At 36.6% G+C, this 27,581-nt stretch overlaps 2 protein-coding genes, 1 long non-coding RNA gene and 1 pseudogene across 4 annotated transcripts; 2 read left to right on the top strand and 2 right to left on the bottom strand.

Annotated features, from left to right (window-relative positions):
- Positions 1–1,657: 1,657 nt before the first annotated feature.
- Positions 1,658–2,047, top strand: LOC147292911 (uncharacterized). The gene has a single exon (XM_086230966.1). It carries the CDS (start codon positions 1,658–1,660, stop codon positions 2,045–2,047), a length of 390 nt encoding a protein of 129 aa, XP_086087092.1.
- Positions 2,048–3,935: 1,888 nt separating this feature from the next.
- Positions 3,936–6,268, bottom strand: LOC147292910 (uncharacterized). The gene is made up of 3 exons (XR_015120907.1): positions 5,927–6,268; positions 5,200–5,256; positions 3,936–4,071 (listed from the first exon to the last, which is right to left on the bottom strand). It is a non-coding gene; the product is annotated as an uncharacterized LOC147292910 (long non-coding RNA).
- A 201-nt stretch (positions 6,269–6,469) lies between these two features.
- On the top strand, positions 6,470–10,453 carry LOC147292909 (ribonucleoside-diphosphate reductase small chain A-like; annotated as a pseudogene).
- Positions 10,454–17,596: 7,143 nt separating this feature from the next.
- LOC147292908 (uncharacterized) lies at positions 17,597–26,501 on the bottom strand. 2 transcript variants are annotated; one of them, XM_086231673.1, is made up of 8 exons: positions 26,094–26,501; positions 23,859–24,070; positions 22,456–22,737; positions 20,294–20,416; positions 19,419–19,569; positions 18,855–19,066; positions 17,999–18,035; positions 17,597–17,904 (listed from the first exon to the last, which is right to left on the bottom strand). In XM_086231673.1, exons 1-8 carry the CDS (start codon positions 26,461–26,463, stop codon positions 17,786–17,788), a joined length of 1,506 nt encoding a protein of 501 aa, XP_086087799.1. In that variant the 5' UTR covers positions 26,464–26,501; the 3' UTR covers positions 17,597–17,785. The 2 variants fall into 2 exon arrangements, with proteins under 2 accessions (XP_086087799.1, XP_086087800.1); XM_086231674.1 differs by having other exon boundaries at positions 18,855–18,952.
- Between the last annotated feature and the right edge of the window lie 1,080 nt (positions 26,502–27,581).

Genomic DNA, 27,581 nt, shown 5'->3' with positions numbered 1-27,581 from the left:
TATTGATTATACTAATGATGTCGAAGTGTTTGGACCACTAACTTGAGACGAAAGGTCACATAGCGATGACCTTGGGTTCGATTCCCTAAATCCACCGGTGGGGTTACCTAGTGAGCTGCGGCTCCCCAGGGACGGTTGTTGTAATATATACAACCGTGTGGTTACTATTTTTAAGAGTAAGCTATGTTGTTTTAATCTGAGGATCAAATGGTTTGGACGTATCGTTACCCGTACAGTTTTTACTGACAGGGAGGTAGTTGATACATTTGATAATCGGTTAGTGTGGGTCCACTGTCATTTGTACGGGTATACAGGTGTTGCCTCTTATGCAGGCCAGGTACGCATGCAGTGTACATGACATATAATTCATATGACATCATAATCATTAAAATGTGATTTTGATTATGAGATATTGATTAATAGTTAAATTATTGATTAACTATTAAATGGTATGGTGTATGCGTGATTTGTAATGAGCTTGAGATGCCATTACGTGTTTATTGTTGATAATGATGGTGATGTTTTACCACTATTTAAATGTGGTTGTTTATTCAGCTTTAATATTACTTCATGCTGATTTATGATGGTTGTTGTAACTGTTTATGTGTGTGATAACCTGAATGTTGATTCCATGATTGGTGTTGCAGGGTATTTTTATATACTATACTGCTAAGTGTTAAGATGTTTGCTTATGGGCTGGTTCACCCATATGAGTTTTCGAAAGCTTGCCGGATTTTTGTTCTTTAACCCGGTGCACCATTCAACGGTGCAACGGTTAGTTTTAAAGGTTCAGTAAGACTGAGGAAGCAGCTAGAGGAGATGTGGCAATTGGTAATCCAGAAGTGGTTTTCTCTTTTATTTTGTAAAGAGTAGTTTGTATTTACTTTAGCTCATTAATATTCGAAACAGTTGTACAAGGTTACTATTTATTTATGTAATCTTGGAGGTTGGTTTTTAATCAGAGTATTTGATTTATTTTTAAACTTAGCCTTACATTGATTATTCGGTTCTACATGTGGGTTACTAGAGATTGGTAATTCCATTAAGGGCTGAATGGTCAGTGTGGCACTGTAACGCACCCGAATCTTCCAGCTCGAGGGTTTGGGGCATCACAATAAGAGATGATAAACAAGTTAATGATGATGATGAGATTGAGATTTTAGATCCCAAGCAAGTTCATATGGATAAAGAGGATGAGAAGAGGAGAAAGGAAGATGAGGAAGAAAGAAAGAGGCAAGAGAAGCTCACAGCCACTCAAGCAATCAAGCAGGTCGCGACTTCTCCAGTTATACCTAGAGCTCCATTACCTTTCCTTCAATGTCAAAGAAGGCAATTCAAAGATGAACAAGCTAAGGAAATCTTGGAGATGTTTAAGAAAGTGGAGATCAATATTCTTTTGCTTGATGCAATTCAGTAAATTCCTAAGTATGCCAAGTTCTTAAAAGAGCTGTGCACTCACAAAAGAAAGTTCAAGGAGCACAAGCAAGTTTCTTTGAGTGAGGAGGTGAGTGCTATTTTGCTAAGGCAATTGCCACTTAAATTGAAGGATCCTGGTAGTTTCACAATTTCATATGTAGTTGGAGACCATAAGTTTGAGAAGGCATAATTAGATCTTAGAGCAAACATTAATTTGATGTCATATTCAATTTTTGAAAAGATGAGTTTAGGAGAGCTCAAACCCATTGGTGTCACACTCCAATTGGCTAATCGTTTTATTAAGGTTCCTAAAGGTGTAGTTGAAGATGTGCTAGTCAAAGTGGCTGATGTGATCATGCCAGCCGACTTTATTATCTTCGAAATGGAAGACACTCCAACTAAAGGGAAAAAGTTACCAATTATTCTTGGGAGACCAATCATGGCCACAGCCGATACCAAGATTGATGTGAGTAATGGAAGGTTGACTATGGCAGTTCTTGGTGAAACGGTGGAGTTTTATGTGTTTGGAGCTATGAAGTATCCAAGTGAGGAGGACTATTTCTTGAGAATCGATTCCTTGGGCCCATTAGTGCAAGATGTGACCAAGGCAAGCTTTGTAGAAGACCATTAGAAGCTATTGTAGTGATGACTAAAGCAAGTTGTCCAATTGAAGAAGTGGAAGAAGTTCAAATTATGCTTGATGAAAATCCCATGCGGAAAGGTAAGTGGTTTAACCATTTTGGAACTTTGGTCTCTACTAATCTCAAATCACTACCTTCTATTGAGCAGGCACCGAAATTGGAGCTGAAACCACCACTAGAGCATCTGAAATATGCATTCTTGGGAGAAAATGAGACTTTACCTGTGATTATTGCTTCCAATCTGAATACACACGTGAAGAAGAAAGGCTTTTGAGCGTGCTTAAAGAGAATCGGTTAGCTTTGGGATGAACTATAGCTGATATTAAATGAATCTCACTGACGGTTTGTATGCATAGGATTTTGCTTAAGGAGGAGTCTAAGCCAACCCGCGATGCCCAAAAGAGATTGAATCCAACTCTAAAAGAAGTTGTGTGTAATAAGGTAATTAAGTTGTTGGATGTCGGAATCATTTACCCTATTAGTAATTCAAAGTGGTTTAGCCCTGTTCAAGTTATGCGGAAAAAAAGTGGTATCACTGTGCTGAGAAATGAAGAAAATGAGTTGGTTCCTCAAAGGACACAAATTGGTTGGCATGTATGTATTGACTATTAGAAGCTCAACACCGCAACAAGGAAGGAACACTTTCTATTTTCGTTCATTGATCAAATGTTGGAGAGGTTGGCTGGTCATAGTCACTATTGTTTCTTGGATGGTTATAGTGGGTATAATCAAATTCCTATTTCACCTGAAGATCAAGAGAAGACGACTTTTACATGCCATTTTGGTACGTTTGCTTATAGGAGAATGTCGTTTGGATTGTGCAATGCACCAGCCACATTTCAAAGATGCATGCACAACAAGAAAAACCTTAATAAACATCACTTGTTTAATATTAGTTTTATTAAAAACTGATATTGTAAAGTTTTAAATATCAGTTGATTTTTTAGACGATGTCTTTATTCATTAACATATCACTGGATTTTTTTTTTCCGATATCTTAGTTTTATGCTTATGATAAACTTCTTTTGAAAACTGATATGTAAAGTTAATATCTGATAACTATATTTCACATAAAAAACACGGAGCTCTAACTTAAAAATTTTAACAAAGTTTCCCAACCCCCTCAGTCACGACACATTCCCTCTCAGACTCGTTTTTCCCCAGTCATTCACCCAGCTCGATCCTTCTCTCTCACTCAGGCCAGCTCGCGCGATCCTTCTCTCTCACCCAGCTCGATCCTTCTCTCTCACTCAGGCCAGCTCGCGCGATCCTTCTCTCTCACCCAGCTCGATCCTTCTTCCTTAGACTTCCAGCGTCGCCATTGCTAGAAGTCCTTGGCGTCGGTGCGTGGCTCTCATTCTCCCTCCTCTCTGTCGTGTCAGTGGCGTCCTTGGGTTACTGCGTCAAGTGTGGAAATTGTAAGCTCAATCCCTCCTCGATCTCTTGCACCCTTTCCCCTTCTATGTACCTCCTCTTCCTGGGTTTCTTATTTCTGAAAATAGGGTTTCAAATTAGGGGTTTTTTTTGTGGTTTTTGTTTTTCTTCAAACTTGGGGGTTTCTTGGGTTCGTTTTCTTCTTGAAATTAGGGGTTTTCAAATTCTCTCTTTCTCCTGTGGGTTTTAAGTTTTATTGCTGAATAATTTTGACAGGACCGCCCCCAGATTCCACCCTGAAACCCGGAGAGGTCCTGCAGGAATCCAAAATCAAGGAAAATCCTACCGAAAATTCGGCAAAACCTCCCCAGAAAATGGATAACCCAGAAATTTCAAAACCTGTTAAAAAGCACTTCTAAACAGCAACCACCTCTACCACAACCAAAAAGGGTCTCAGACCCAACAAATTCACAGAGAAACCAACTAAATATTTAAAGTGGTTATCAGAGCCTCTATTCTATTACAAAGAATTTTTACACCAAAAAATAAATGACGCCTACTGGTCCGAGTAGGAATATGGATGTGACTGCCTCGACGTGATTGGCTCGACCTCCACCAAAGCTACTACCTGGGCGGACAACTTAAAACAAAACAAGATAAACTGTGAGACAAACTCAGTGAGTGGACAGTTAATAAAAACGAAAACAAAAGTAAATTTCATGTTTCAGAAAATCCTTCAAAACCACATTTATCTCTAAGACCTCACGTCACTCTTTGAAATCCCCTAGTTTAAAACCATAAAATTTATTTAAACTTAAGAAATCCCATAAAACAATGTATATTTCTCAAATAACAATTTCTTAAAACAAACGAACTGTAAAACATCGTAACAACAACCTTGATAGAATTCAAAAGAAATCCCTCACTTAAAAACATATTTAATAATTTTTGAAAATAACCAAATTCATTTTCCACCATGCTATATACCCTGAATAACCTGGCCATACACCTGTGCGGAATTCCTGCATCGCACAGGCAGGCAATATCCTGGCCATACACACGCGTGGAGTGAAATCCAACACGTGCAGGCAATATCCTGGCCATACACACGTACGAATAAAATCAGTACGTGCAGGCAATCCTGGTCATACGTGCATGCAGAGCAGCCCCCAAAGGGCAAAGCATCCCGACACACGGCTTAAAGCCTATATGTGTGTCGTGATGGGTCCCAAAGACCTATGTATCTGATAACCTGGAGGGTACTGCAAAGGGTGGTTTGAAAACCATTTTTCCATAACCCCATCGTAAATATATTAAAATAAAACTCAGTCCTTTCTTATCCTTTTAAACTTTCTTTAACAAAACCAAATACATAAATCCATGAAACTTTGAATACGCAAAACCACAAAATCCTTAGTTTCCACCACAATTTTCAAATAGAAATATTAATTTATTCAAAGCTTAAAACAAGATTTTTCAAATATAAATGAAATTCCTCAAACTTGTTTTAAAACATGCTCTCCAATGGCAATAAATCAACATGATGAAGGTATTAGTCCAAATCAATTTCTTCAAGAAAATATATAAAACTTATTAGATCGTCATGCATAAACCATAAACATCGATTTAAACTTAGGAAAAAGATTTTAAAAACCGAATTCTATCTCAAAATCCTTTAACTTAGGTTCAAATGCAATATAGTCAAGAAATCGAATTTCATTAACAAACGTATAAAACATTTCAGGAAAATAAAAATCAGTCCACTCACTGTGATAGCCCTAGCTTCGATTCTCCGCCGGATCGTCACGAACCACGGTCGTCTCACCTATAAAATAAACAATAAAAATAAAATCAGCCTCGACTCGACCACATTAAAGGTGTGTGTACGATACACCCGTCTCTCATCCAATACAACGATTTACAACGCTAAAATTAAACTCACAAACACCTCCTCAAACATCCAAAGCTTCTCGGAACTAACCAACGTCACCCAACCATTCAAACAAATCCTAAACTTAAAAGAAAATCTGCACAAGACTTATTTTGGTCAAAAAGCTCGTTTTAGAGAAATTTGTTATCGACCAAGTCTCACATTTCCGCTCCAAAACAGTATCGGCTTCTCCAACCACACTCTACATACCCAAAACCAATCACCCACTCAAAATATTACCAGAAATAAATCCCAAAATCACAAAAAGGCAGTGGGGGTTCAAAATTTCGATGATTGCCGCTCAAGAGGCTGGTTCAAGACCAAAATTTGCCAAAATTATCAAAATTTCTCCAACCCACTCAATTTCTGCATCCTAAACATTAATTGAACTTCCTAATATTGCAATTATACCCAGATAAACAACAATAATCGCCCCCAATCCGAAAACCCCAAAGAAATCCTGAAATGACATAAATTTCCCAAATTCAATCTTCAACAATTTCTCAATTTCAAACAATCAAGCCACAAGAGAATGAGAGCCTACTAAGAAGGGAAGAAAACCCACCTAAATTCGAGTTGATTGGTGCAGGGGATTGATCGAAATTGATGGAGGAAGGTGCAGCAATTTCTGGGTGTTTCTCCGAACCGGAATTGCGTGCAGAGGCTAGGCTGGGCTGGCTGGAGGAATGGTCAGGGCAGGTGGTCGGTGTCGGCGAGATGGGTGGTGCAGTGGCTCGGGTTGGTGGACGGCGGTCGGCGCTGCTGGTGCTAGGTGGCTGCGCACAGGGAAAAGGCAGAGAGAGAAAGTGAGCTCGGGGGAGGGGGTGGTGGTCGGCGGCTGGGGGTGTTCGCCGGAGGTCGAGGCCGGCAAGGGTGGCCGGCGATGGGAAGTGGGGGTGGCTGGGTGGTGCCGGTGTGCAGGGGTGAGGAGACACCGAGAGAAAGGGGGGTGCGGGGAGAGAGAAATAAAGGGAGAGAGAGAGAGAGCAACCCCTTAAAAATCAGATTTTGAATTTTTTTTAAAACCCAATTTGTCAATTTTACAAAATTGCCCTTCGCTTCAAATGCCCATATCTCTCAAACCGTAACTCGAAACGAAACGTGCTACATGTCTATGAAATCGTGGGTTCGAAACCTATCTAACAGACCCAAAGTCAAAATCGAAAGCCCATTTATTTTAAAAGTCAACTTTGGGTCAATCCCAAATTAAAACAAAAATAAATATTTAAATCAAAACCCTTTTTATTTTCCAAATAAATCTCAAAATCTGTAAAATATAATTCCACATCCTCCTAGAATGTACAGCAGTGGGACACTTTGTCTGACTCCGAGAGACACTTTATAAGCCATGCCCTGGCATATTTTGCAGCATCTGATGAGATTGTTTTGGAGAATTTGGTTGCAAGATTTCTAAAACTGATGTTCAGATTCCAGAGGTGATTTATGCTCTATTCTTTTTTTGAATTTCCCAAGACCTAAAATTCCACTATTTGTCTTCCCTCTTTCACCCCATAATTTTTGAATTGTTGATGATTTATCACTTACTAGACTAATATTTGATTTTGTTTTCTCCTAGTTGACCAACTAACATCAAGCTTCTTGTTCTTCACAGGCTCGGGCATTCTATGGATTTCAACTTGCAATGGAGAATATTCCCTTTGGTGGAGCTTCAAACATGGTTTCTGTGGTTTCCTCTCTTTATGATATAAGGGGTCATCTGACTAATGGGTTTTTTTTTTTTTTTTTTTTTTTTTTTTTTTTTTTTTTAAATATTGCAACCATCAGAGATGTACAACTTGCTTTTATAAACATACATCAAGGATCCAACGGAGAAGCATAGATTGTTTAATGCAATTGAAAACATTGCTTGTGTTTCTAGGAAGGCTAACTGGGATTTGGATTGGATACACAGGTATTCATACATTTTCTTCTGTAAATCATGCTTTAAGAAAAGTTGGCACGTCTTTGGGTTTTGAGTGTTTCGCAATTGGTTAAAAAATGGAGACAATACATTTTTTTTGTATGGTTGTATTTGTTTGTGCATGATATATCCAATCTTGTGCATTTTACAGTAGTAAATGAGCATTAATTTGTAAAAATCATGTACTTGATGTGTTAACCTAGAAGTCCTCTGGTACTTTAAAAATCCATGTTAAAAATTGGACTGAGTAGTGAACTGATTGTTTTCCTTGAGTTGTGTAGGAGGCCCATGGCATGGCATTTATATCAAACTCTGAATATGATATATGCAATACTAGGGGTCGGCAATGGGCCGGGCCGGGCTAGCCCGGCCCAAATTTTTCGAGTTCGGGCCGGGCTCGGGCTTGAATTATAGAAGCCAAATAGGATTTTCGGGCCGGGCCGGGCCGGGCTTGGGCTTTAATACACAAGCCCAAGGCCCGCCCATCGGGCTTTGGCTTGCGGGCTTGGAAGGCCAGGCCGGGCTAGGCCCGAACGGGCGGCCCAAAATGGGCCCAAAGCCTGTTTAGACACATATATATCTTCAAAAAAAATATAGAATTTTGGCTATGTTGTGATTTGAACATGGGACCTCACATAACAAGGTTCAACTCTCAACCAACTGAGCTGACTAGTTTATTTGTCAAGTTTGTGAATCATAACATATTTAATAGCTCTTTCGTTTGTTTACTTCAATAAATTATTAATATGTTTATTAAGTTATTATATAATACTATTATGTTAGTAATAGTGTAATACCATAAATAATAAACTTTTAAAATTATATACAACATTACAACTATATAAAACATAAATGTACATATGTTTTATTATGTATTTTATTACATATTTTTATAAACCAATGATGCAATTGTGTTGTCAACGATCTAAACCGTTCAAATTTTAGTTCCTCACTCAAAGATAATTCGTGCAAAAAATTAGCTCAATCGGAGATGTAAAAGTGACATAATGGTGATCTAATTAATGAATGATCGTGGTTTTTCTAATGATGATCAAATGGGTAGATGAATTTCGATTTAGCCGATTTTTTGTACGAATGATCTTTGACTATGAACATAGAAAATGAACGGGTCAGATTTTTGAAATCACGTTGTGGTCTTCATAATTATGGAAACAACAAGGTTTCAACGGGACAGTTATTAGAATTATATTCTTCAAGTGTATTTATATGTACAAGCTCACATATCGATCGTGTTTTCAACAATCCGAACCGTTCAAGTTTTAGTTCCCCACTCAAATAGATTTTTTGCAAAAAATTAGCTTAATCGGAGATATAAAAGTGGCGTAACAGTGGTCGAATTAATGAACAGTCGTGGTTTTTCTAATGATAATCGAGTTGGTAGATGAATTCCGATTTAGCCGATTTTTTGTAAGGATGATCTTTGACTATGAAAATAGAAAATGAACGGTTCAGATCGTTGAATTAATGAATTGACGATCGTGGTTTAATAACTTTAATTATAGTTGTATATACACATATACATTTATGTTTTATTATAGTTGTAATGTTATATATAATTTTAAAAGTTTATTATTTTATTATTTATGGTATTACATAGTTTACACTATTACTATTTACTAACATTATAGTATTATATAATAACTTAATAAACATATTAATAATTTATTAGAGTAAACAAACGAAAAACCTATTAAATATGTTATGATTCCCAAATTGGGCTTTGGGTCGGGCTTCGGGCGGGCCTAAACGGGCCGGGCTTCGGGCGGCCCATGGGCTTCAAGGGGATGGCCCAAGCCCAACCCAAGAGACTTTCGGGCCGGGCCGGGCCGGCCCAAATTTCGGGCCAAATCGGGCTTCGGGCCTAATGGGTCGGGCGGGCTTCGGGTGAGCTTTGGGCCTTGGGCTTTTTGGTGAGGCCTATGCAATACTTTGACGTTCCTCTTATGTGATATTATATGTAGTGTCTCTGTAGGTTCAAAGTTTGCATATGGGAGTGACAAAAGTTAGTTAGCTGCCTGCATTTCTTGAAAATTTCACTTGGTGTTTCTAAAGGAGGTTTGTGCTCATATGGAGGGAGGAAAAATATGTATATCTAATTCGGAATATACACATTTTAACCATGTATTATTTAGTTTCAAACAAAACTAAGAGCTCCATTTGCTACATTCCGTAAATTTAAAAGTTGTCTTTGTTCAGCCCTTCTGATTGTGTAATCTAGCTTCTCTTTGTAGTTGGTACATACTGTCTGTTTGATTGGAAGCAAGACAACTATTGCTTAAAATAATTTCTTATTCTGCATGATGTGCAGTTCCAATTCATTTGCAGAAAGACTTGTTGCTTTTGCATGTGAATGAATCTTCTTCTCAAGAAGGTAGTCTTTATAACAAATAATGACTCACATACTTTCTGTTTTTTTTGTTGGTTTTGCTGTAATTCATAGGCTTAAGTTTATATGTTAATGGTTTTTTTATGAGGCTTGTATGACCTTTTTTTGTTTATTTTATTTACCCTTTCCCCTTTTGTCTATTGTTCATTTGTGGTTCTCAGCTTCTGTGCCATATTTTGGCTTAAAAAGAGGGGATTGTTGCCAGGTTTGACATTCTCCAATGAGCTTATTTCTAGGGATGAGGGTCTGCACTGTGATTTTGTTTGCCTTTTGTACAGGTAAGTTCTGTCTTTTAATGTTTCTTGACATTTGAGTTTCACATGTTAGAAACTTGACAATATTTTTGATAAAAAAAAATGACATATATAAACTTCATTTGCTCAGTTTGTTATGGAAGCAACTACATTGGGAAAAATTAGTTCATGGCATTGTACATGAAGTTGTCGAGATTGAGACCCAGTTTGTGTGTAAGGCCCTCCCATGTGAATTGATTGGCATGAACTCAAATCTGATGAGCTAGTATATATATAAAATTTGTGGCTGATCGACTCTTGATATTTCTCTATAATTTGTTTCTTTTTTTTTTTCTTTTAAATTCCTAAGAAATTAAGGGCAGTTGTGTTTTATTTATATCTTTATTGTTAGTGTAAGACACCAATATTAATATCATAAAATGTTCTCTCTCCCAGACTGCATTAGGGTACCAGAGGAAGTACAATGTGGAAAATCCTTTTGATTTGATAGAGTTCATTTCTTTGCAGTGAGTATTTTGAGAATGTGATTTAGTCTATTTTTGTTTCATTCTTGAACTGGTTGACTGATAATTGTACAAATGAACATCATGCATGAGTATTTTACTTGATTTGTGAGGGTTTATGAGTAATCCATATGCTTTTGCCTGTAATCTATTATGAAATAATAGCTGTAGCATCTCATTTAGTGATTTGACTATATATATGTTTGTTATCATGAAAGTGACTCGTTGTTCTTGTAGAAATGTTTTATGGGGTGTAATGAATTAGAAAGTCCGGTGTGTGTGGAAGGACCATTTTTCTTCTTTTTCAAGTTTAGATTACTGATATCTGCTAAATAATGTCCATACTTTTCCTCTCGTTTATCTTCTATCCTAGTATGACTCTTCCTTTTGTTTGGCATCAATACACTTACTTGTAGGCTACCTAGTTAGCTTATTTTATAATGGTTTGATGATCTTCTATTTAAGTATTAATCTCCGAGAACTGTGAGTCACTAATATTGGGGAGCTTTATTGAAAATTTTTTGCCATATTATATCAAACATAAGTCACATGACACATTGGGTCAAGAAGATTCTTATTCTAATTTAGTGAATACAATGAGCTAATCTGTTACATGTTTCCTCTGGTTGAGTAAAACTTACTTTACCTTTCTTTCTCTGTCTTTTTATTTTTAATTTTGTTTATGTAGTTGATTTATACAGTTGAGTGTGGCTGTTCGTTTATGTAGTTCTGTACATCTTTCTGCGTTCCAGGTAACTCCAAATCTGCAATTAGTATGAAGTTAACTTTCTGTTCTTACATTTTTTAGTGCAAGTATGGCAGTTGATTCAAAAGAAAAAAAGAGACTTTGAATTAGTCAATATTGCTACTTTAAACATGTTTGCGGGTTGCATCTCCTGTTATCATACGCAAGTTCTAATAAGAATTCATAATCCATGGCAAAGTGGAGGTGTTTTGCTCTCTAATATGCAGATTCACAAATTAAAGCCATAATTTGAATTGCAATAACCAAAGGCACTGCCTTTTCCTATGAATCAATTAATAAATGCCTTGTTATGAATTCATCACATTAGTTGGGTTTGGAACTGCCCTGCCTTGCAACTGCTTTTCTTGTCAACTTGTGTGGTTTGAGTATAGGTTTGAGCTTGCATGTGTTGACTACCAATATGTAAATATTAATGCATTGTTTTTTAATGTTTTCAGGGGAGTAACCCAAAGTACAAGCGATTGAGATGGATTAATTATTTTGTACATGTTGGCATTGTTTAGGATATAGAGATGGATTTTGTGAAGGTACTTATGGAGATAGAATAGTGATTTTGGGGTATACATGGATTGATGAAGGCTATCCATATTTTTAGATGGATTTCATCTCTTTTTGTTAACTTGATTACTCTTGAGTTTGGATGTTGGATTAATTTATATGAATGGAAGAATTGAAGTTGGATTACAGTAGAAGCTTACTAATTGTTGTGTGGATGTATGCCAATCAATTTCTATCCATATCAGAAGCTTACTTTGGATTACATATCAGATTATGAAAAAAAGCGACGATAAGGAATAGAGTTTCAACATCATTTAAAAAACAAAAAACCGATATCTAAAGCATACTTTTATATCAGATTTTGAATACAAAAACGATATGTTATATATCTTTTTATATCAAATTTTAATTATAAAAATGATATGTTATATATCTTTTTATATCAGATCTTCATTACCAAAACGATATTGAATACATTGTTTATATCAGTTTGAAAAAAAAAATAACGATATCATAAGTATCTTACATATCGGAATGTAGTTTTTAAGATATCAGAAATGGTTAATATCCGATAACGATGGTTGTATATGATATCAGATTATCAAACAAATAGGATATCTAATTTAGTATAGACATCAGTGGATAACCGATATCTAATATGGGGGAATAGATATCACTACTCAATATATCGGTAGACAACCTAAATAGATATCAGTTTTTCACTAATATGTATTAAGGTTTTTCTTGTAGTGATGATGACTATTTTCTCAAATATGGTGGAACAAATCATAGAGGTATTTATGGATGATTTTTCTACTTTTGGGTCATCTTTTGATTCATGCCTTGATCATTTATCTCTAGTGTTGAAAAGATGCCAAGAGGTCAATTTAGTGCTTAATTAGGAGAAGTGTCATTTTATGATGCAATAAGAGATAGTTCTTGGTCATGTGATTTCAAAGAATGGTATACAAGTGGATAAGGCCAAGATTGATGTAATACAAAGATTGCCGCCACCTTCGAGTGTCAAAGAGATAAGGAGTTTTTTAGGGCATGCTGGTTTCTATAAGAGGTTTATTAAGGATTTTATTTCAAGACCTCTATGCACTTTATTGCAAAAGGATGTGAGGTCCTAAAAGTTGATTACTCTCTGCTCTCCTTCGACCAAGAACTCTGCTCCCTTAACTTCTTCTTCGATCTTTTCAGGCTACCGTATCTAATTTGAAACAAGAATTTCCCCGATTAACTTTTTCTTTGGGCGTATCAATTATCGAAAGATTCATTGAAAATCTTATCACAAATCGAAGAAAAATCTTCAGCTTTGGTGTTCACTAACCTAGTTAGCCAGCCATTGTTATCATAGCCTTTAAAACGAGCAACTCCAACATCAAAGTCGTTGGCTCTGGCTTGGGAAAAATTCACAAACGCTTGGAAAGGCCTAAGATCAACTTCAATAACCTCAAGTTGTTCCACATGACCAACTTCTGAAGCAACGTAGACGGAAAACATAAGTTGGAATGAATCCAGTTTCGGCCCAAAAGGGTATTGTATAGAGATTTGGTATCTGTGACATAAATCCCCAGGGTTTTCCCTCCGACTTTACGGTCGACTGGAAGACATTCGTCCGCCTTATAAGGATGACCCATGTAATCAGTTATATTCATTTCAATCTTGATGAGATCATCATCATTTTTTCCTAATTTCTCCATGACTTTTCGAGGCAAGATGTTGATTGTTACACCCATGTCAATAAAAAATCGGTTGACCGGGATGTCGTTAAGATGGGTCGTGATATATATAACGACCGAAGGTGATCAGCTACGTGAGCTGGGGGTCTCTCAATCACCACATTTTTTGATTGGGTTATATCTATGTTTTGCTCCTCTATAATCTGTAAAACTGGGGCTCTTTCATCCCACTCATCCCCATCCAAAAAACTCGGTTAGTTTGGAGGTTCTGCGAATTCCAAAGGCAAGGTAAATACCATCCCACATTCGGCTTCAGTGAACGAGCCGAATTGAATTTTGGAGTTTTTTCCAACTGTGGGCTCTACCTTGTTCCCAGAACATAGCCAAAGTCATTTCCAATTCTTCTTGTTCATTCGGTCGAGGCCCGGCCTTGGTTAACAAATATTTGGGTGAGACTTCCCTTATGGGGGTTTCTCCAGTTGACATCTGCCTTTGGTCTTACCGGCTCTTTAGGTCTCCATAATTCTGGTGGTTGATTAATGGGCCCAATTCTTTGACGAACATGTATTCGTTCCGGCGACCGTCTCAGTCATTCGAAAACGCGACCTCGACTCAAGCCTTTTACAACTCTCCTTTCATGGTTCCGGCTTACAGGTTTGTAGTCGTTTTCACCCTTAAGTACCAATCATAAGACCCTTCTGAGTTCTTCTCTTTTTCTTTTTTCGGGTATCATGAGCCTCTTCATTTATTTCTGCTTTTCCTCGTTCTTTTCGACCTTTTCTGTTAGCCGAAGAGCTTCCAGTTTTTGCCTCTCATTGTCATCTCTACTTTTCTTTTTAGGCACAATCTTTTCGACCAGTTTTTCCTGGATAAGCTCTTATAGTCTGACCTCACATCTGCAACGGCTGCAAAGAATCACTAGTCTTGAATAAACAGTTTCGACCTACTCTTTTGCCTTTCCTTTCTTGTTTGGTTCTGGCCGTTCTTGAGGAACTCTAGAGCTACCATGTGAACATTAACGCCGAAAGGGGCTTTCTTGACCTGCATAGGTCATTTATTTTTGGCTGGAAACTCGAGTTCTTTCTTCTCGACCATCTTTTGGATAAAATTTCGGAAAGAATTGCATTGAATGGTCGTAAGAGTCCCCCATCATTCATGGAATTTACAATACATCTAATCTCCAATTTTCTACTTGGTCGGAACTTTATGTTCGACACTTAACTTGATCTTTCCGGCCTTAAACAGACAGCCAAATGTCTGATCAGCTTTACATATGTCGAAGCTAGGAATATGCTTTGTTTACCTTTACTTGTGACATCATCTTGTCTGGGCTAATGGCCATGACCGTCTCCCTTTGACCGGGTCTAAGTGGTTGAGCTAAAGCCTCGGAGGTAAAATGCTTATCGACCTTGATCTGAACCGCTGCAACTTCGACTCTGGCCTTTTTAGTGAACGTTTCGGCTGGCTTGACCAAATAAACGGTTTGTCCCCTGTAGTACTGCACTTTGGCCACTACAACTCTATGTTCTTCCTCTAGAAATACACTTTCGTATTGAGCTACCTTCTCCATCATGTCATACATATCCTCGAACTGAGATGGGTCAAAATGCTCTCGATACCTGATGTCAAGACCGGCCAAAGCCATGTCAACAAAATCTTTTTCTGGAATCTGGACATGACATTTATTCCGAGCATGTTGGAATTCACGGTTATGTCCCACAGCCGATCCTGTTTGTTTCATTTTAGCCAATTCGGTCAGGCTAACTTCTCTTACCAATCTGTAGAAAAACTCTTCTAATTCACTCCATCAACGAATGACTCCAGTCCAAAGAGAACTAAACCAGCTGAATGTGTTCCCTGTTAATGAACTCCCAAAGATTTTCATTTTTAAGATCTCATCTCCCCCATACTCTCCACATTGAGTTGTGAATCTGGCAATGTGTTCTAAAGAACTGGTGTTATCATTGCCCGAAAATAGGGAGAAGTCAAGAAGCCGAAAATTCCTTGGGAAGTCGTAGAGTGCAACCTCCGGTACAAATGGTTGGGTGTATGACGGCCTAGGTCTCCTGTCAGCATTGTTTATCATCCCTTGTATCATAAGCTTAATATCATTGCGCGTTAATATTTGCTCCCTTGTCCTAGGTCTCCATTGATCTTCCCCCCTTAAGTTAAGACCGGGTTGAGGCCGTTGTTGTTGTTGGCCTTTGAGTGGCAAATCATTCCTTCAGGCCATCGTTGGTGGCCTAAGGACCTGAGGGGATTTGGTTGGGCTATCTCATTGTACCCCATTACTAGATGATTTGGAGGAATAACTCCCTGTGGCTGCTGTTGGGCTGGAGCAATTGAAACTTGAGGAGCCAACGGTTGCAGGGGAGGATGAAGTCCTAGTGGTTGAGCATTTTGGGCCGGCAGTGTCCCTGGCCTGGGAATCAGTGGCTCGACCTAAGGGATCTGGGCATGGCCTTGTATACCCTGATAGAGAACTAAACCATTCTCGTTATTACCTTGAACCCTTGCATGTGGCAGTACGTAAATCGACACATCCTTCCATTGTGGTGCAAGTTGAGCTGGTTAGGCTGAAAAGTGATGAACGACAGGAGGTTACTAAGGCAAATGAGGCCTTCCTTTCGGAGTCTAGGCCGAAAAAAAATATGGGTTATACCCCATCGGCATATGCTGGTATGCTACGGTCGACCTGACCTGCTGCTGCTGAACCGTCATTGCATTAATAGCCTGAGCAAGGCCTTGAAGAGTTCAGTTGCTTTCCTCCATTGCGACGGTCATTTGCCACTGGAGAAGATCGTTGACATTCTTCTGTGCCTGCTGGCCGGCAACAATGGGCTCTTCCTCTCTGATTTCTTCAATCACAACTTAGCCATCCGACACAAGTCCTTCATTCGGCTGATCTACCATCTGCAAAGGCGCGACATGTCTCGACCATAAACTAACACAAACACAGTTTAGTAAGCCCCACTGGGCATGCCAATCTATTTTAGCACAAAAAATTCTCGGTCCACGTGTCAGACTGAGATTGATCGTGCGTTTTTGGATTCTTTTAATGCACGTGGGCATGCCACCAGCCGGAAGTGTTCCTAGGGCGAAAAATAGAGAAAATCGACCTTTCGGCCCGAATCTAACTTCTTTCAAATGATTGTCCGCCCAAGAGAAAACCAAACTTGGCCTGGATTCTTTTCTTTGCCTAACTCATCTTAGGACTTCACTGTGAGTGTGTAGTGAGAATTGAAATTAAAAGTATTTGGTAAACAGAAAATGAATTAAAGATAACTATGAAACTAGATCTAAAAGGATGTAAACTAGATCTGAAGAAACAGAGAAAATAAATGACTAGGAATAGTAGATCTAAGCATGACAAATGATGGAAATAGACTTAATGAAGAAAACAAAAAGGAAATAACATAAACTTGGACATCAAGACTTAAACGGAGAAAACAATCGCATAAAGAGGAAATAAATGCTCAATAATGAAAATATCTGGATTTGGACCTATAAACCATGATAAACAAAGTACTTTTTAGGAAATCAATAGTCAAAGCAGAGAAAGAATTCAAAACACATTGAATAAGGCCAGAAAATCCATATTTATGGAGAAATACAAGAAAATATAATAAATGAAGTTGAACAAATGTCAGCACAAAAAAGTGCTTGATAACTTTCTAAAAGGACAATTTATAGTCTAAAATGGAAATTGAAAATTCAGAAATAATACAAATCGATGATGAACGATGCATAAGTTGTAAGGTAAACATGAAATTGGAATAGAAATATCTGAATTTTTTGTGTGGAGGTGAAGGCCCCTTGTACTGTAGCATTGATTGCTTTATATAGTTCTCAAAGCTGAACTAGGGTTTTGATCTTTGACAACCACGTGTAAGGCCTGGATAAGTGATGCCAAGATATTTTTCTCATGCTAACACAAGCTCTGGGTTAGGTACTGAGCTGTCCTTAACTTTAGATGTTGCTTGTCCTTATCTGCTGATGTGTTGGCGAGAATAAAAATGGATTGAATTGGCATGGCACATTTCTTTCCGCCTGAAAGCATGTTCTTTGGCTGAAAGAGTCAAACAATTTTGACTCTGGTTGACTTGGCATGGCACGTGGCATATAACATACAGAATTTTAGAGGGGTACCAACAACTCCAACATGACAGCAGAAGAAAAAGATGGCTTCAACACATTAATGGGTTATAATGCCAATGGAAATCTTTTACAATAATCTCATGATATTTTTTTGTAACTGTATTTTCATGATTTTCCTTTTATGTGATTTTTCACAACCTTTAACAGAAAGAAAACCAAGTTCTTGTTGCATAATCATGTTATACAGAGAATACCTTCAGCAATTAAACTATAAAACTGAACTTCAATGGATTTACTCTAGAAACACTTGAATCCTATCACCGATTGTGTCGTTAAAATCTAACAATAGCTTCCCTCCCATTTCATCAGCTGCACCATCCAACAGTTCTTTGATGTTTACACCCCCGAGAGCTGTATGGAAACATGTGTGGACCTTCAGTTATACCATACTACTAGTCTGAAGTAATTACTCATTTTAAATAAGTTTGGAGAGCATGAGTAATACCTGGAACTATATTTGTGATTCCTTCCAAGAATCCAGCCTGTCAAAATGTTTTATCACAAAGGAAAAAAAAAAAAAACAGCATTTCATAAGACAATCTGAAGTCGCATAACTAGCATGCAGAGGATTCGTGTAGGCAATAATTCGGAACTGGTGATTTTTCAAATTTTCAGCTTTTGACCCAAAAACAGGACTTAATATTCAGCATTCTACAAGTTGTGTTCCCTGGGAATCTACATCTATGTGATGGCGTTTGAGCAGTGTTACTTTTTCTATTTTGTGATTTTTTTTTTATTGTAAAACTTTTACTCTTTCTTCCTACATACCAAGGAAAAGGTTAAGGTTATTAATGAAATTTATTACGCCGTCTAAACTTTATGTACTACAAAAATATGCCAAGATAAATTTTTTTAAAAATTTTATTAAATTGGAAATAGTTAATTAATAAAAAAGAACAAAGTTAGCGGTGTAATATAACTGTACACAGTTATATAAAATGGTTCACGTGCTTCATCATAAAGCGAGTGTGTATACTAAACATCAACATATGCCCGTCGCAGATTACATTGCCTGTTCTATTCTGATTCATCTGCCAATAACTAAGCTGAATTTTTGTCATTTTTCAGAAATCTACTAGTTTTATAGAAACGAAAAGAAATGGAGTTTATAGTACATTTCCCCAAGATGATTTTCTTTTTATAAAACAGTTAAGGCTTCACCATTAAATTACTGGGTGTTTTTTTTCCTCTTTCGCTTTTCTAAAATAGTTCAGTTCTAACAGCGGAAGCACAGGAAAGGAATCTAAGTTGTACAATATTAAAACTACTGTGATATATATGGCCAAGGATAGATGACTTACAGGAATCCTAACATCAAGTTTCTCAAATCCATCTCTTCCAGTTATTTTGATTCTCAGTGTCCGAGACCAGATCCCAGAAAATGGACCCCTGGAACCATCTGCACCATAGTTATTGTACACATCAGGTGTTATAACTTCAACAATGGGATCTTGAGGGCTCTGATCTTTCTGCTCTGCATCCCTCCTTTGAAGACTGTATACACTACTGGTCACTGGAAAATAACCTTTATGTATAAGAACTAAGAAACAGAAAATGCTTATCTACATCTATAAAATTTTGGGTGGGAGGCTAATTGGTACACATGAAAAATTGGCCGATCTTAATGGAAACATGTAGAAATTTATCTTCCAAAGAGCCATTCATCCTGTTATGTTAAATCCAGTTTTAACTCAGTTGTGATAAGTAATCAACTTTCATCAAAACAGAGAAAAGACATTGGATTTTAAGTTAATAATCTAATTTTAGACAACTTCATGTTAAAACGCCAAGTGAGAAAGAAATATCGTGATCACATCTGTGCTGAGTAAACAGTACTGAAGTGTGTAATATGCCAAGTTACTCACATCTTGTCGAAGACTGCTGACGGATGCTGGTAGAATACCGTTTTTCTTCTTCATAATAACTATTGAAACCTAGGATTTCCTTAACCTCATCAAAGGATGGCATGCTTCCAGGAGGAGGGATACGACCCCCTCTGATACCAGCTAGTGCTTCCTGCAGTTAATTCATATATGTTCCTTACCATGAAGTAATATTCTAAATTAGTGAATTCTAGACAAGTAACACTTCTGAAAAGCACACCAAAATGCATGTTTTTCCCAAAATGTGCTCGATGACAGACTTGGTTATAATACCTTAAGATTCTGGGCAAATTATGCATTTGGATCCAACTTAATTGCACTGGAAACTATCTATCTAACAAAATATGTTACTCTTATATTTAAAAATCACAATTTGTTGCAAAGGACCTTATATTTAAATGTATAACATAACAAATTGTTACTATTTCACTTCATAGATTTGTAGCAGCCATAGGCCCATACCTATATGGAAAAAAAAAAATGTGATACTTATACCTCAAATTGATGCAATGGAAAACAGCATGGAACAAAATTGTCTTTTTTCATTAATATATTGAAAACAATTCCATTTCCATGGGAGATTGACAGAAAAGCTCCAAAAGACACAGAAAATTTAAAGTTCTGGCGCAACTTAGACACTTCTAGACATCTAGTGCATAAGAAATTATTTTGTTGGCTGTTGCTATGTTTTCAATTTTGAACCAGATCATTATGTCATGTAAGAAAATCAGAGAGATCTATAGTCATAACTGTTTTAAACCTTTTTATAGTAGCATAATTATAGCGTGTCCAAGAAAGTTGACCTTTTCTTTCATTCATGAACTTAATTTGAAAAGAAAAAGGTGTAGGCATGTTACCTGCATTGCTTGAATAGATACCCCAATCAGGGAAAGCGGATATGCCACAAGTTTATATCCAATATCCTCAAGTTCAAGAGGATTGAGTATTGGTGTTTTTCCCCCTCCTTCAAGCATATTTGCCTGAAAAAACATGGAGTTTTATTACTACAAATTACTTTCATTTTTCCACAACTATTCTGAAGTTACAAATTGAGGCTGGTGATTGTTTGTTAGATTACTGCTTGACATATCTTGATAAGTATACATCACACATGTTCATATGTAGGCAGTGAAACTAGCTAATGTGAAACTAAATGTCATTGCTAGTGCCATAAATGGAATACAAAATTACAAACTTCTTTAAAGAATTCATTCCTGCTATAGACAATATCTTATACAATACCAATATGGCACTTAACCAAAATATCTCTGTTAAGAATGTCCAATTATATTCTACTATAAAAAAAAAATTAAAATAATAATTAAATCAAAAAGAGTACTGGAAAGTGCCTCCAGTTAGATATTCACTCCAAAACCAGAACGTACAACTAAAGTAATATCACAACTAGTGGACAAAATAACAATCCAAATAAATGGTGTCAATTTCAAGCCAAACACTATTTGTATCCATTATCATATATGCTGCATCAATCAAATTCTATTAGAGTAAAGCATTCAGTTTTGTTTAACATAGTGCCGCAATTTAACATTAAATAAAAAAGTTGGCTCTACTTATTAAAAATTTAGGAAAGGATTTTAAAGAGAAACAATTAAGTAAATTAAAGTAGAACTTTAAGTGTAAGTTTATTGGGAAAATTTGCGAAATAACCCAGTTAAATTTGGGTTACTCTTTTTTGACCCTCAGCTCCCAAAATAAATATTTATGACTCTTTTGACACTTTTAAGTCGATAAAGTGGTCGACATATGTCAACCATTTGTCGACTGAAAAATCGACTTTAACAAAAATGTAAAAAAGTGGGAGAAGATGAATATGATGAACGAAAAACCTAGATCTAATCTCCCACAGACCCGCTCAATGAATATGATGAACAAGATGAACTAGCTGCAGGACCATCTAAAGTGGCCCAAACAACTAGAATATCGACCACTTGTCGACCCATAACATGAAATGTCGACCATTTGTCAACCACCAAAATTTCAGATCTGCTTCTTTTTGTCGACTATTTGTCGATCCATAATATCAAATTCTCAGTCCTCATAACCATTAACCTGCTTATTTTACAAGTCATAAGGTGTGCAACAAGTTTGGCACTGTATAAAAAACTTAAAACAAAAACCAAAGACCAAATAAAGAAATATCCCAGACAGCAGAGTGATGCTGTGGTAAATGGACAACAATCTCTACATCTTTCTTGCACATGTAGCACCAGCTGACAAAAATCCTTTAGACTTCCACCACTTCGTTGGGTGCTCCATTCAGAATACAACTTTAAAGTTGCGCTACAACATCTTTTTCAACTAACATGTTACAATATATCTTAATTTTCTTTAGTAGAAAAAAACAGTTCTAGTCCAACCTACTACACAGGAGAGAACCAACACCACAAATTTTAATAAAAAGAAAATTTTCAATTATAGATATATTTGAGGTTTATTTTCGTCTTCCAACACGCGGGTCATAGTCAAACCCAATTGTTTTTGGGATAAAGGGTTAGTTGGGTTGGGTTTTAGGCTGTGTGGGCGTGCAGACACACATTTAAAGGATCTTCCATACCATCACTTGGGTCCAACTTCACCAAACAGAATAGAACCTACTGCAGTTAGGTTATCCTTAGTCATACTCAAGATCATAAACATCAATGGCTAATCAATAAGGCTTGACATAGATGTTTTAATGGAAAGTGAAATATTGTAATAACTAAGATTAATGCTAGCAATACTAATACTTTAATGGAGACAATACTAAAAGAAGAGGGGGAAGCTTCAAATTCACAAGCACTTACTATGTGGCACTAATTTAATTTATCACATGTGGGAAAATAGACATGAGACATTAAAAGTAGCACCTCGTCACCACATTTATAAGAGTAGCAAAAGGTAGTCATTTGCAACGCCCGGCTTCCTTAAAAAAGTATGAAGAAAAGAAATGTTATAAAACCCAAGTCTTCAAAAACATTATATTGCTACTTTCTATTCTACCATGGAAAATGTGATGTACCATTTTTGGAACTAGGGGAGATATTCCACAGAAAGCCTTCATCTCTTCTTTTGAAGTTAGTGCATCAATGAAAATAACATCTGCTCCAGCATCAGCAAATGCCCTTGTCCTCCAGAGTGCTTCATCCAGAGACACTGCTTGACGAGAATCAGATCGTGCTACAATGACAATGTCAGTGCCACTCTCTTTCCGAGCATCAACAGCTGCTCTTATCCGCATCACAGCCTCCTCTCTTGACACCACTTTCCTGCCTTGCGTATGACCGCAAGCTTTTGGAGAGACCTAAAGAAGAAAGGTTTATATGCAATAAGTGTCTCAAACAGTATAATAGAATGCATAATAATGAACAAAATAAGGACAAAGTTAATCAAATGAAAAAAAAAAAAAAAAAAAAAATGTAGCAAAGGAATATTAGAAAGTGCTTAAGATAAGGCCTGACTTATGAAACCTACAGCAAGGCTATACTAAGCTGTACCAAAAGTACACTCATAAATGATTTCACCTCCCATTATGATATCACACCATGTAAAGCAATGAAAACCAAAGGCGAAATACATTAAATTTTGTCAATCCGACCATCAAGTTCCCAGGCATACCCAGTCTCAATACAACCCTAGTTCCACGAGATCTCACTGGACAATCAATTATTTCAAGATTCCCAAGCTAACATTATACACATGAGTTATTATATTTGTATTGCTTCTCTAAAGTTTAAACTAAGGAAACAAAAAGGAAAGCATTAGAAAAAAAAATAATAAAAAATTATTGCAAGGAAATCTTCATAGTTAATTGGACTTGGACCAAACTTACTTTTCAACAAATAATCCAATTGTCTATTTGGCAGCAGACTTCTGATCCAATTTCCTTGGTCAGTCAAAGTTTTTCTTTTTACTAAAAAATGACATTGGAACTCTTAATGGTGGAAAAACAAATCACACCTAAAAACCCAAAAACCAAGATTACAGGACATATGTCAATTAAGAACTCACAATATTCAAGAAGTCTTTCCATTCTAAAGTATGCCAGACAACCCATTCTTCTAGTTTCTCTGATTTGAATCCGACATTACTGTAATTTGAATCTAAGTCTTTTCATTCTAAAAGGATTTATATTCATGATCTTACGAAAAAATACTTTTTGGCTAAGTATGACTAAAATTAATTTTAAAATTGTATGAATAAGAAACATTAAGAAATAATTAAAAGAAACAAACCCGATTTCTATCTAAAATACTCTCCAATTCCCCCCCCCCCCCCCTCCCTCTCTTTCCTTAGAATTTTTATTTGTATAAAAAGCAACAGCCACAGACTTGTGTGTGTGTGAGAGAGAGAGAGAGAGAGAGAGAGAGAGAGAAGAAAACAGGAAGATTAAAGGATGCAAAATTATTATTTGAATAATATAACCTGATCTTCAAGCAAAATCCCTGCAAAACCAGCTCTAATATATCCCCTGACAGTTCTCTTGACATTCATTGCATTCCCGTATCCATTATCGCCATCTCCAATAACAGGAATTGACACAGCTTGGGTTATTTGTTGCCCTTGATCCACCATTTCTCCATAGGATATAAAACCTGTATCTGGCAATCCTAATCTTGCAGCCGATATCGAAAATCCTAATGGGAGACCAAAATGCATTAATAAACTTGTTTCTCTGTTTGATACACTTAGACAAGATTTACCAGAAAAAATGACTAAGAACTCATATCTATATGCTACTCAACAGCAATTGCATTCAGATTTTATGATTTTTTTACAAGAAACAAAATAATTCAATTAATATAACAAAAAGACAAGTACACATGCAGAGGACCATTAAGATCCAGTTACTGAACAGCTAAAGATATATCTAACTAACTAACTATAGAGAACATGTAGAATAGACAAGATCTTAAGAAACAACAGCCTAGCAATGCACATAAAACAAGAAGAATATACCATAGGATTTTATGATTGATATAGTTTAGATAACATACAATTTTATACTTTGATTAAACAACTTCATTTCAATTTCCTGTTAGCTTGGCTGAGGATGTATTGCTACTTTGTTCAACAATACTGTCAGCAATAAAGGGCAGCTGCTGCAAACAAAAAGAAGAATAAAGGAAAGAAACCTAAGAGCAGGCAGCTTGCATGCAGTGAACAAATTAATTCCCCTCGAGAAGAAGAGAAAGGTGCTTCTAATAAAAAATGAACTGTACAATTTGGAAATAAGGAGTCTTGTTGAACAACAAACATTTCTAAGAGAGGAAAAAATCAGTATGCTGCCAACTCTCAGCTTGCTGCCAATAAACATTTCTGGGGAGTAGATATCTACAACTCTCAGCTTGCTGCCAATAGAATCAAAAGCATGTCTTTTAGGGGCTTTAGTGAGTATATGGGCTAGCTGATTCCAGAGGGCACAACAAATGCAGCCACAATCTCGTTTGATACCACTTTAGAACAGTAGTGATGATTCCACTTCGATGGAAAAATGGGATACCAGTGATATGAATGGCTGGCTGATTATCACAGTAGAGAGGGGTTGAATCTTTGACTGAAATTCCAAACTCGTGTACTAGCAACATTTTCACTTTACTTTCAAAGCAGTTTGCTTTTCTTGGGAGAATTCACATTTGGTTTCTCATGAGTTCGAGTTCACACACACAATCACAGACACACCAAACTCGAACTAGTAAAGTCCTTGCTAACCAAGCCATTGAAAAGAACTTCTACGGAGAGCAATTCCTTACTCGGCCTAACAATTTTTTTATTAGAAGTGCACTTACATTTATAATGACTACCCTTCTATGCAGACCCTAAGCCGTGTAGTGGCATGCTTCCATTTTAAGCTACAAGAAGGACCAGCATCCACTCATGGCAAAAGGAATTTTGTGAGAACTGTGTTTGCAGATTTGCTGCTAGTTCCACTGCTGTGTTTACAGCTTGTTTGGATTGAATAAGATTTTCAATCATTAACAAAACAAAATAAAGTAATTTAACTCATTCAACAATATTGGCATGTAGTCAAAGAAATTATCTCATATTTTTTAACAAACAAAAAATCATGAAGATGAATACATCACTGAGAATGCAAGTATCTAAGTCTCTTACTCTTAATTCCTTCAATTTAAATCAAATATAACTATTAGAATACAGAACAATTGTTGGTCCGCATCCTAATAGCTTAAGCTTTTGGGATAGTGGTGCACCAACAAAATTTACCATGGTATCAAAGCAGGAGATCCTGAGTTTTGAATCCCTGCAATTGCCTCCTCCCAATGTATTTTGTATTCCACATGTTGGGCCCCAATGGTAGAGAGAGATTCACACGTGAATTGTTGGCTCACATCCTAATAGCTTGAGCTTCTAGAAAAATGCTATCATTACAAAAAGTATATAACCAAGGTCATTCCCATATTCTCACAAGAAACAACACTGTGCCAGAATCTATATTCTATAATCAACCACATATTTATGACAAAGAAAAGCAATCAACCCCACATCAAAAAGCGCAAAACCGAAGTACATATAATCAATCCTGCCTCAAAAACCAGAGTCTGATTAAACCCCATATCAAAATCATGCAATTATGTTACTATCTACAAGCAAGACAGAAACCCCACATGTTGAAATTAGAAATACACAAAAGTCATATACCACTGGTGAAGCAGTACTGGAAGCCAGCTCTTTCCACTAGCTTGGCACTTAGAGCATCAAAACAAGCAGGGCCTTGGTGAACCCCTGGCAAGTCGAGAATTCGTCGAAGCGCTTTCGCCGGAGACTCGGGGGCTGAGTCTCTTTCTCCTGAGTACGCTGTGACGATTTGAAGGAGACCCCTTTTGGTAGGAGAGGCAGTAGCGGTGTGGTTCAACTTGTGGGGCAGTGAAAGTGGGCGTTGAAGGAGGGATGACCCAAATGGGAGATTTGAAGCCGGTGGTAGAGGTGGGCTGGTATAGAAAGAGGGGGTGTGGTGAAGAGAGACTGAGACATTGCAGTCTCTGCTAAGCACATGAGCCTGTAAATTCATTCTCTCTTCGATGGCTGTGTTCAAAATGATGAAGGCGTTATGACTTACGAGTCTATGACAATACTTGGACTGAGTTCACTCACTTCAGTAAAATAAAGCTGATAATTAACCTACCATAATGTTTTGGCTGAATGATCCAAACACTATACACTTTCTGTTTTGTTTTTTTTTGTTTTTTTGTTTTTTTGTTTTTTTGCCCAAATGATAAATAAGCAGGTATGATTAGAATTTAGATCAATCCAAGTAGGCTCCAGTAAAGCCTTCCACAATGCAGTTTGAATATGATCCCCAAACTCATTTTTTGAGTATAAAATAGGTATAGTTCAGCCACAATGAGCAGGAATGTGATCCACATAATTTTTTGAGACCCAAAAGCTATTCCCAGTTTTGGGTATAGACTATATCCAAAACCAAATTAAATGACTGGCCCACCAATAAATAAAAGTTGATAAAAAAAACTCATGATGTCAAGACTGCACGCAAGCCCTACAATTAGAATAAAGGAATGGATGGGGACATGATGGGTGATTGAAAAGCAACGACTCATGCATGAAGTTTTGGCTTTGTTTTGATTTGCAATTCACAGCCTAAATCTGCGTGCCGTTGAAAATTAATCAATGGCCCAAATCAGTTAAATGTAATTTTTGAAAATAACAATAATAATAATAATTATTATTATTATTATTATAGAAAAAATTGAAAAAAATGTCAAAATAAAAAAAAATTCAAAATTTTTTTAAAAAAATTCCCTTTAATTTTATAACGACTAGTACATAAAAAATTCTATATAAACCTCATTCTTTTTAGTTTTTTCTTCACATTCTTCTCTTTTTTACACCACATTTTCATCAAATTTAATGAATTCAATATGATTAGAGGTCTTGGTTAGTCAAAAGATGAAGATAATGCTATAGTTCAAACTTGGCTAGAAAAGTCTCCAAATTCGGAACTTTGTACACAACAAAAAAATGATGTATTATGGGCTGAAGTTTATATTTTGAAGAACTAATTAAATTATTAACAATGATATAATATTCTTAATCATAAAATATTTTAAATATTTAATTAACGGACACTTAATCAATTTTAAGATTAAGTAAATGAGTTAAATATTAATA

The sequence above is a fragment of the Dryas octopetala genome, chromosome 2 (genome assembly GCF_963921425.1).
Source record: "Dryas octopetala chromosome 2, drDryOcto1.1, whole genome shotgun sequence".
Classification (NCBI taxonomy): domain Eukaryota; kingdom Viridiplantae; phylum Streptophyta; class Magnoliopsida; order Rosales; family Rosaceae; genus Dryas; species Dryas octopetala.
Note: the sequence above shows the minus strand (reverse complement) of the source record. Positions and strands in the feature narration are given on the sequence as shown.

Bases quoted from the DNA above. Each gene is read 5' to 3' on its own strand.
- LOC147292911 (XM_086230966.1), top strand. From the start codon at position 1,658: ATGAGTTTAGGAGAGCTCAAACCCATTGGTGTCACACTCCAATTGGCT.
- LOC147292908 (XM_086231673.1), bottom strand. From the start codon at position 26,463: ATGAATTTACAGGCTCATGTGCTTAGCAGAGACTGCAATGTCTCAGTC. The intron at 24,071-26,093 runs GTATATGACTTT...GTCTCCCATTAG, and splicing joins CCAGTACTGCTTCACCAGTG to GATTTTCGATATCGGCTGCA. The intron at 18,036-18,854 runs GTAAGTCATCTA...ACATTTTGACAG, and splicing joins AACTTGATGTTAGGATTCCT to GCTGGATTCTTGGAAGGAAT.